The sequence below is a fragment of the Octodon degus genome, unplaced genomic scaffold (assembly GCF_000260255.1).
Source record: "Octodon degus isolate 3935 unplaced genomic scaffold, OctDeg1.0 scaffold00071, whole genome shotgun sequence".
Taxonomy (NCBI): domain Eukaryota; kingdom Metazoa; phylum Chordata; class Mammalia; order Rodentia; family Octodontidae; genus Octodon; species Octodon degus.
Window position 1 is genome coordinate 7158757 of NW_004524647.1, and position 10648 is coordinate 7169404.

At 33.9% G+C, this 10648-nt stretch overlaps 1 protein-coding gene across 2 annotated transcripts in view; it reads right to left on the minus strand.

Moving 5' to 3' along the window:
* Nucleotides 1-10648, minus strand: part of Pdcd6ip (programmed cell death 6 interacting protein) — a 76019-nt gene that overhangs the window by 17250 nt on the left and 48121 nt on the right. For both annotated transcript variants that reach the window (XM_004635260.3, XM_004635259.3), the window contains exons 12-13: nucleotides 1608-1719; nucleotides 604-773 (exon numbers count right to left, since the gene is read on the minus strand). In XM_004635260.3, coding sequence (XP_004635317.1) covers nucleotides 604-773; nucleotides 1608-1719 — 282 coding nt within the window. The remainder of the gene's footprint in view (nucleotides 1-603; nucleotides 774-1607; nucleotides 1720-10648) is intronic.

A 10648-nucleotide genomic window follows, 5' to 3' on the forward strand; every position in this document is an offset into this window, starting at 1 on the left:
GGGGGAACGGGGGGGGGAGAGGAGAGAGAGAACACAAGAATACTGTCCATTTATTAATAGGCACACCCTATCAGTTTTCTCTTTAAAAATAGCCCCAGTAGAATATGGTGGAGGGCAGTAAGTACAAAATTGTAAGAAACAAAGAGTTTGTGTTCCAAAGAGTATTTAGACAAACATGATCCTATTTCAGAAGTTCTACTTTTAAGCCTTTCCTTCTATAAAACCTTAGTAAAACACTGTAAATAAATGATCTACCTAGAATGAGCATCTAGTTCATAAGTCATTCATAAATAACTACAGGATATTAATTATGCATCACCCAAAGTATGTATTATTTTCAATATAATATCACAAATTTACTTCTGCATATATTTACACACACAGAGGTGTAGGTATGGGTGTATCCAGGTATACATACGTGTGTGGCTAGGCATCAAACCCAGAGCCTTCTACATGTACACAAGCACTCTTACCAACTACAGCCCCTGCCAAATTCTGCATTTTTTAAAGATGACAATAAGATACAGTTAATTATACATATAATTATTTGAATACAGTTTTCATAAGCAAATGGCTAACCACATCAAAAACCACCCCTCTCACCTCACTGCCCTGCATGGTCTTTGCTGGGTTAGCAGAGGGGATAGCAGCATTTAACTCAGGCTCCGGTTTACAGAGAAGTGAAATGGTGTCACGATGAGACTGGTAGCGTTCTTTTACTAGGCCATCTGCTTGCACAGCTTTATCTAAAACTGTTGTGTAGTTGGTACCCTCTGTAGGGGAAAAAGTTGCAATACAACAGTGATTCTAACAGCAGTGTTTTATGAGCTAGTTGTACTTTTTTAGTTCTCGTCCTCAATTTCACTTATCTTTCCCCCATGAGTATCAATTTACTATATAATGATGATCTAGCTCCTGTCAATCCTTTACTTTGTTTTCAGAAAAAAGACGAAATCACTCATAAAATCAAATGTACAGCTATACCTTAAAATACATTTCAACTTAGTCTACCAAATGAAAGCAAACAGACATCTATTTAATCTATTCCTGCCACTCTTAAATATAGAAAGAAATCATTCACTCCAAAAACAGACTTCATTTAAAAAAGTATTCTCTAAACTTAGAAGAGCAAATATACCTTTTGAAAAATCTAAATAGTATTAATCCCTTTTATAGAAATAAAACCAATCTCTAGCCATACAAAGATATCCTTTATCTTAACCACAAAATCTTAATAATCTGTAAAGTATAATTTTGACTATTAAATTCACTTTTTAACTACCCAGGATTCATTAGTAAGTTAAAAAAAGAAAAAGAAAAACAGGTAACAAAATAATATACATATGATCTCATATGTTTTTAAAGTACATGCATGGCTTGGAAAATAGAAATGAGAATTATTTTAATTTTCACTTCATATCTTTCTTAAAAATCTGAACTTTCTACAGTTGTCCTCTTAAACCTTTATACTACTAAGGAAATCACCTAGGGTTTCATAATAGTACACAGTTCAGTACACACAAGTTTACATCTGAGTCTAATCAGTAAAAAACTTAGATGCAACTTGGGAATCTGTTCAAGCAAAGGTCATTTATAAACATTTTTACCTGCTCTTAAAGGTTTATAAAGGTCATTGGATGGTGTCCTTTGCCAGCGTTCCTTGAATTTTGCTCTTAAATCATTATCTGTTGCTTCTTCTTCATCCAACAATCTTAGTGACTTAGGAAAAAGGAAGCAAAGACATTAAGATATCATTTCTGGCGTAAAATATTTAAAGCATCTTTTCAAGTGATGATATCCAATATAGGTAAGAGTTTAGTGAGATGGAAATACTTCTATGCTACTGATTAGAATATAAATTGTAGGGGGTTTTGTTAGATAAGTATGTTATATTCATATAAAATTTAAGATTAAGGTGTATATTATCTTTTTCAGTAGAATAAAACAATTAGATCCATATCCCAAAATATTTAATAAAGTTTAAGATTAAAATAAACAAGTCATAAACAAAACTGTTCAATCTTATAAGCCATAAATAAAACAAAGGAAAAACCGACCAATAAAACCTTTTACAATAAAAGATTTAGACTTCCCAGTACAACAAAATACCAATGTATTAAAAATGCCAGGCATGATAGTATGCATCAGTTACCAGCACTCTTGGGAGACTGAAGCAAGAGGATGGAAAGTTCAAGGCTAGCCTGGCAAATTAGCAAGATCTTAGCTCAAAATAAAAATTTCAAAAGGGTTGGAGAAGTAGCTCAGAGTCAAGGCCATGGGCTCAATCTCCGGTAGCAGTAGCAGATGGCAGGGAAGAAAACTAAATGGGGGGGGGGGTAATGTTAATGCACAGCTGAAAAAGTACTTCAGAAGACAATCTCTGATACTTAGGGCAAAGAACAGCAAACTTTTCTGCCACACAACAAAGTATTTTAGGCTATGTAGGACACATACGTCACATAGTCATATTTTCTCATAACCCTCTAAAACCAGCAAAAATCATCCTCAGTTTGCAAACCATACAAATTTAGGCCAAACACAGGAACTGGACTCTAATCCATACTTGCTACCTATGCAATTCATCTCCGGCTTAAAAGTATGGATTTAACACATAAGAAAGGGACCTGAAACATAAGCAGAGTCATTGAGAGTAAAAGGTCAGATCAAAGGCACTGATCCCTACTCAACTTGAGGTTTCCAAATAAGTGACTTTAAGTGAATGAATTTCAAAAATGAATAGTATCCTACAGAAGGAAACTTGCCCAACTGAACTTTGGATCTAAACAGGAAAAAAGAGCACCTAACAATGCTAATCAAAACTCTGAACTTGGGACTAAAAGTCATGCTATCTGACATAAAAGTTCCAAGGTGAATTTCTAATCAAAACATTCAACACACACAAAGTTTAAAGAGACATCAGGTATAAAACATCTTTCTATAGCAAAAGCAAATGCAAATTTTATCTGAAAGAATTCACTTCAACTGATCAAGGAGATTATGGGGCCAAAGAGGAAAGCGATCGATGATGTAGACTGTGCCTAAGGAGAGTCACATGGAGAGAAAGCTCAGGCTTTCACAGAGAGCACATTGGCCAAGCAATGGCCGTGACTCATCCACATGGCTGACACTGACAAAGGTTCTACAACCTGAGGTACAGGATCTCAGGATAAATCCTGACGGGATTTCACTGATCTTATCAGACCCAAAAACTACAACTCTTGTTGCATAGGTCTTGCTTTATCTTGGGTCTTAACCATCCAGCAGAAAAGTATAAAAACAAAGTATAAGAAGTAAGGTCATGCTGTTACGTTGAGCTGTAGGGGACTCAGGTCAACAATTTCTGACACTGCCAGTGAAGTGGAAGACCCAATACTATTATGGACTAGTGGACTCTTTTAGAATATTTTGCTGAGTTAACACACCCATAATATTCAAATAACGGAACTTAACAAAAAAAAGGTATAGAGATGAATGTCTATTTTGTATCTGTGTATTCAAAATGGTTAGTATAGATATATAGTCACATTCTCTTAATGAATAGAGGGATTTGTTCTAATAGTGTTTGTAAATAGGATATCATGTCTGCATCTTGCACAGCAATTAACCACTAGGAAGAATGTATGCAATGTGTTAAATTATTGAAACTGTCCTACCAATTTGGTTTGAAACTGTCTCATTGCTGTTTCTCAATAAAATTATAAAGAAGAAAAAAAAAAAAAAAAAAACACAGACCTCAAAGAATTTCCAAAGTTCCAGGAAATATAAATTCAATAAAAAAATCATTTAATGTCAGACGCAATATAATATTCTGTACTACATCTTGGAAATCTTGAAACTCAAGAAAGACATTGGTAGAGTAACTAGTAAATTATAAGTAATAATACTGTGCACCAATATTTATTTTCTTAGTTTCAACAAATGTATAAAACATTTTAATTTTAGAAGAACCTAAGCAAAGAACAGACAGGAACTAACTCTCTACACCGTCTGTTTGCCTGATTCTGGGAAGACTCCAGGGCAACCCACACAGTCAGTCAGTTTGTTAGTCTTTAAGTTTAAAACCTTTCCAAAATAATTTTTTTTCAATTAAAAGATTAAAAAAAATTGAATACAAGAGAAAACAAAGTCACTATTGAACTGATGGACTAGAAATGCTAGAATTATGAGATGAAGAAAATAATATATTTAATATATTTTAAGAACAAAGGATTAATGCATGATATAAAAGAAAGACATTGGGAAGAACTAAAAAAGAACCGAACAGAATTTTTGAAATGAACAACACAAGAAGTCAACGAGAGCTGCTCATTTTAAGAGCTGCTATGGTATCACTGAAAACAGAGTAAACTGGAAGACAGGTCAGAGGAAATTACCCAAAATGAAGCACAAAGCAACACAAAATGAGAGGTTAGGCGACACAGAAAATAAAATAAAAAGATTAAACATACACATTGTAGCAGAAAACGGGCCTTGCAGTCAGTGTACTTGAGTTTACTAGGTGCCTCGGTAACAGTCCCTGTTACAGTTTTGGCTACTCCCATCTCTTAGAAACTGCTGGTCACTATGAAGAGCAACATATAAACCAATCCCCAACTGACAAGCCATTCTGCCTCTGTACTTCCTGCTTACTGCTCTCATATAAGCCTTAGACCACCACAGATAAGAGCCTGATATTCTGGGAATGATCCCAATCAAAGCCTGTTTACATAAGTATATCTACCTCCAAATCCTGGGTGCTATTTTAATGTTTCTGCTTGCCTTTGCAATATAACCAGAGATCCAGAAATGGTTAATAATGGAAGTCATGGAAAGCAATATTCAAGGATATGAAAACTAAATACTTTCCAGGACAGATTAAATATACAATTCCTCTAATAGATAGTTCAATGAAAATGAAACAAAGAAAAGGAAAGTCATACTCAGATGCATTTTAAGAACTTTTAAAGGAGAGGAATGTATCAATGCCAGTATTGGAAAAAAAAATGGAATTAAAATTTGTCATAGTGTACTTAAATCACAAGAAACTATTTTGCCTCTTTAAAACACTTGTTAAGTTTATTGTTTCTATTTGTTGCTTTTTTTTTTCATCAAAGGGCAGTGAGGCATTTTGGACAGTGCCTACTACTCGATTTACACTAAGCAAATATTCACTGAATTAAAGAAAAAATAGAATGATAATTTAATAAAGCTAGGAAAAAGTAGGAGTGGGGAATAGGAATAGGGAGGAGGCAACAACAAAGAAAATTACACAAACTACAAAGGCAAGACAAATACAAAATACATGGTTCTGAATTTATGAACTGTTAATATAGATGACTTTAATCTGTCAAATAAAGACAAAGACTGTCAACCAAAATTATATATATAAAAAACATACAACTATTAGGTTGAGCATCCCTAATCCAAACCCTAAAGTTTGAAATGATCCAAAATCCAAACTATTCTGAGCTCCACATGATGCCGCAAAGGGAAAATAGATAACTCACTAGGCAGGTCAAAAATCCAAACACAGGTACAATAAAAGTACTGAATAAAACTTTTTTCAGGATATGTATATATATGAAACATAAATGACTCTCCTGTTTAGACTTGGGTCTTGTCTCCAAAATACCTCATTATGTATATGCAGGTATTCCAGAATGGTTTTGTTTTGTTTTGTTTTGCGGAACCAGGGATTGAACTCAGGCCTTTGCACTTGCCAGAGAAGTGCTTATTCCACTGAGCTATCTCCCCAGCCCCATGCAGGTATTCCAAAATTCAAACCAAAATCCAAATATTTCCAACCTTTTCAGATGAGGGATACTCAATCCATGTAAGAACACACAAGTTTAAAGCGAGACAAAGACACTACAAAAAAACTATAGTTCAACATCCCTTGTAAATATGGATGCAAACTCTTCAACAAAATACTACAAAAACCAAATCCAGCAGCTATTTAAAAGTTTATATACCATGACCAAGTAGGAAATCCCAGGAAAGCAAGGGTGGTTCAAATCTGAAAATCAATTACACCCAATTAGTAACGCAAAAATGTTATGATCATCTGAAGCGATCCATGAAAAAAAAAATTAACAAAATTCAATGATCATTCATCTTAAAAACATTGAACAAACCAGAAATGCAAAGGATGATCCTAAATCTAGAAGATAAAGGCCATATACAAAAAAAAAAAAAAAAACCTCGCAGCTAACATCATGCAGTCATGCAGCATAAAAACATGTTTCAGTCAATAAGAATTGACATACACCAGCTGTCCCATAACATTGCTGCCTCCTGATACTGTAGCCATTTTAAGTGTAAGTACATGCTACATTTGCACACTGACAAAATCACCTAATGAATGTTAGTCAGAACACATTCCCTATGCTAAATAATATATGATTGTGTAGGCAAAAACACAAAGTTTTCCTCATAAGATCAGAAATAAAAAGGCTCTCTGCTCTCACCATTTCTGAACTGTAATAACCAGGGCAAGAAAGACTGAAGATGTGAAAATTGATAAGGAAGAAGTAAAACTTTTCCTTAAAAAAGATCCATATTTCACCTGACCTTTTATGTAGAAAATCTGAAGATTCCATAAAATAACTATTAGAAATAATAAATGTATTTAGTAACTTGCAGAAGGTAAAATCCACCTATTAAATTAAATTAAAATTACCTTTATTTCCATACTCAAGAAATGAACAATCTACAAAAGAAATTTAAAAAACAATTCTATTAACAGTAACTTCAAAAAAAGCAAAATATTTAGGATTAAATTTAACCAAAGAGGCGTAAGACCTATGTATTCATTGAAAACAACAAAACACTGTTGAAAGAAAAGATCTAAAAAAAAAAGGAAAGACTTAATTCTAAATTCATAGATTGGAGGAGTTAATACTGTTAAGAATGGCAATTTTAACAAACTGATTGAAAGATTCAGCATAATCCTTACAAAACTTCTATTTTTTTCTTATAGAGATCGATAAGCTGATCCTAAACTCCCCATATTATTGTAAAAGGCCTTACACAGAGAAAATAATCTTGAAGAAGAACAAAGTTTAGAACTTATATTTCCACTTCTCAAAACTTACTCTCAAGCTATCATAATAACAACAAACTAATAATGGCATAAATTTGGACATATGAATCAAGTGATTTTCTGAAAAAGTAATGAAGTAAAAGTCTTTTCTGAAAAAGAATTGAACAGATATTTCTCCAAAGAAGATACACAAATGACAATGAATATATTTTATATGGGATTATTTTGCTGAATTCACGCACCTACAATATTTAAGTGGCAATGGGATACCCATCTCTGATAAAATTAAACAAAAAAGGGGATACAAATGAAGGATCATTTTTTATCTATATATACAAAATAGGATAGATACATAGCTACTTTCTCTTAATTCAATGAGAAGGAAGATTTGTACTAATAGTGTTTGGACAGGATATCATGTCTGCATCTTGTACTGTGAATAATCACTACAAAGACAACAATATGCAATGTATTAATTATGGTAAATGTCCTACTGACCTGTTTTGAAACTGTCTCATTGATATGTTTCTCAATAAAATTAATTTTAAAAAAACAATAAGCAAAATGAATACTCAATCATTAGGATAACAAAAACAGTGAGATACTAATTCAAACATACGTGATCAGCTATAAATATTTTTTAAAAGTAACTACATGCATTGAATGTGGAAAAATTAGAACTTCACATAATGAAAGTAGAAACATAAACGTAAGCATCTAATCCAGAAAAGTTTTTTTTAATTAATTTTACTGAGAAACAAACAGCAATGAGACAGTTTCAAAACAGGTCAGTAGGACCGTTACCATAATTAATAGTGCTGTCTTCGTAATGGTTATTCACAGTACAAGATGCAGACATGATATTCTGTCCACAAACACTACTTGTACAAATCTTTGTTCTCATTGAATTAAGAGAAAGAAGCTGTATATCTATCTTGTTTTGTATATACAGATACAAAATGGCCCTTCATTTAGATCCCCCTTTTTTTGTTTAGTTTTGTCAGAGAAGGGTATTCCATTGTCATTTAAATATTGTAGGTATATGAATTCAGCAAAATAACCCAACATAGTCCAATAGTCCATAATAGTAGTGGATTATCTGTAGGACTGGCAATGTCAGAAGTTGTTGACTTGAGCCTTTTACAGCTGAGCATATTAATATGGCTTTACTTTTTATACCTCGTTTTTATACTTTTCTGCTGGATGGTTAAGACCAAGATAAAGCAAGACCTATAGAACAAGAAATGTAACTTCTGTACCTGACACAGTCAGTCAAATGCTGACACCTGTGAACTAAGCAACTGCACCAAAGACAGCAATGTGTATTACTAGGGCCATGCTTGGAATGCCTGTCATTCTGCTCTTCTAAATATGTACTATTTCTAATGTATCAATTACCGCTATACTGTCTCTCAAGTAAATGTTTGTTTAAAAAAAAGGGTAATAAATGAAAACAAGAGACAAGATTGTCCTGCTACAATGGTGTATATGATTAGATTTCTAAATTTCTGTGTAAAAACATGCAATTGTTTATTCCTATTTTTTAATAGTTTATTTTTTATTTTTTTTCACATTCTGTAGGGATTTAAAGTTTCATGTATCAATACTTGATGAAAAATACCTATTCCACATTATGTCTAAGATGTTTGATATTCAGACAGATAGTGAGGTTAATCCCAACTGCCTGTGTTATAGGGTAAAAATATCATTAAGCTTGTCTTCTGGAGGATTAACAACTTAAGTTGGCAGACCAAAAATTAGTAAAAAGAAGGGCTGCAAGGATAGCCAACATTTTGGCCCTAGCCATTCAAGGTCAGTGAGGACTCAGGACATAAGTGAACCTGTACTATAACATCCTGTAACTCAGTGGTGTTCCAAATTTTCTGATCAAGGAGATTATGGCGCCACAGAGGAAAGTGATTGACGATATAGAGTGTGCCTAAGGAAAGTCACAGGGAGAGAAAACATTCTCTCAGGCTTTCACAGCGCACAAATTGGTCAAGCAATGGCCGTGAATCATCCACATGGCTGACACTGACAAAGGATCTACAAACTGCAGTACAAGGTTTCAAGCTAAATCCTGAGGGAAAAAACAGTTTAGAAGTTCCTCAAAAAAAGCCATGCTTACCAAATAACCAAGCAACTCTGCTTCTAGGTACATATCCAAAACAATTAAAACAGTAATCCAAACAAAAACTTACACACAATTCCCAGCATTATTTAGCACAGTCAAAAGATGAAAACAACTCATTTATCAACTGAGAAATGGATAAACAAAATACAATATATCCACAGAATGCAATATTATTTAGCCAGAAAAAGAAATGAATTAATCCATGATATGGTTTGTGTCTAGTTGTCCCCCCAAAATCCTTGTACTGTCATGGGGCAGACCTCTAGACTTCGTGATTAATTCATAATCCAGTGCTGGGATTATGGGTCTGACTGCTCTACCTGGCCTGGGTTGATAGCCTGAATGCAACATAAAGGAGACAGACCTGCTTTCTGCAGCCATTGTTGGATTGTTGCCACGATTCCTCCCATCTACTCTCTACTCTTTGCCACCGCCATGAAAGGTTACTCTCTGCAATGTGTCACACTGCCTTGGAGCCAGCTGAGTATGAACTGAAATCTCTCATAACTGTGAGTTAAATAAACCTTTCCTTCCTTTTGAGTGTCATGTGTTTGCTCCAGCAAGAGAGAAAACTAACCAAGACAACGCATAATACAATATGAATGAATCCTGAAAATATTATGCTAAATAAAAAGAGCCAAACTCAAAAGACTACATACTACAGGATTCAATTTATATAAGACACAACAGACAGATTCACAGAAACAGAAAACTAGATTTATGGTTCCCAAAGAGAGCAAGGGAGAATGAGGAGTTAACTATTAGTGGCTATAAGGTTTCTTTCAGGAGATGAAAATAATGCACAGGGGCCGGGGAGATGGCTCAGTAGAATTAGTGCTGAGTTCAACTGAACTCTGGCCTGAGTTCAATGCCCGGTTCTGCCAAAAAAAAAAAAAAAAAAAAAAAGAAAAAGAAAATAATGCACAACTCAATAGTATTTTGCTCATACAACATTCTGAATTTACTAAAGGACACACTCCCTTGTACACTTCAGAGGTTAATGGTAAATCTTACACTACGCCAATTTTACCTCAAAAAATGTGGTTGTATGATAAATATATGAGATAGTTTAAAAATAACAAGGTATCTTAGAAATGAAAAAGATCAAGGATATTTAAAAGGAGAAAAAAAAAATCGAATGGCTGAAGAGCCAAAAGAGCTCAGATTAAGAACTAATTAATAAGCTTAAAGACTGGTCTAAAAGAAAGAACATAAAGAGTAAAGTGATATGAAGAACTGATGCAGAAGTATCACCACCAATCAAACAGGAATTCATTACAGGATAATGAAGAGAATGCTAAAAAAGAACTATGGAAACAGAATCCATGGGCAAAGATGCAAGATTTATTCTTATTTATGTGGTACAGGATCTCACTACACAGCTCAGATTCATAGTGATCCTCCTGTCTTAGCCTCTCCAAAACTGGGATTACACCATGCGGTTCCAGGGTGGTACAGCATGAAGTACCAGGGATCAAACTCAGGTTCTTGTG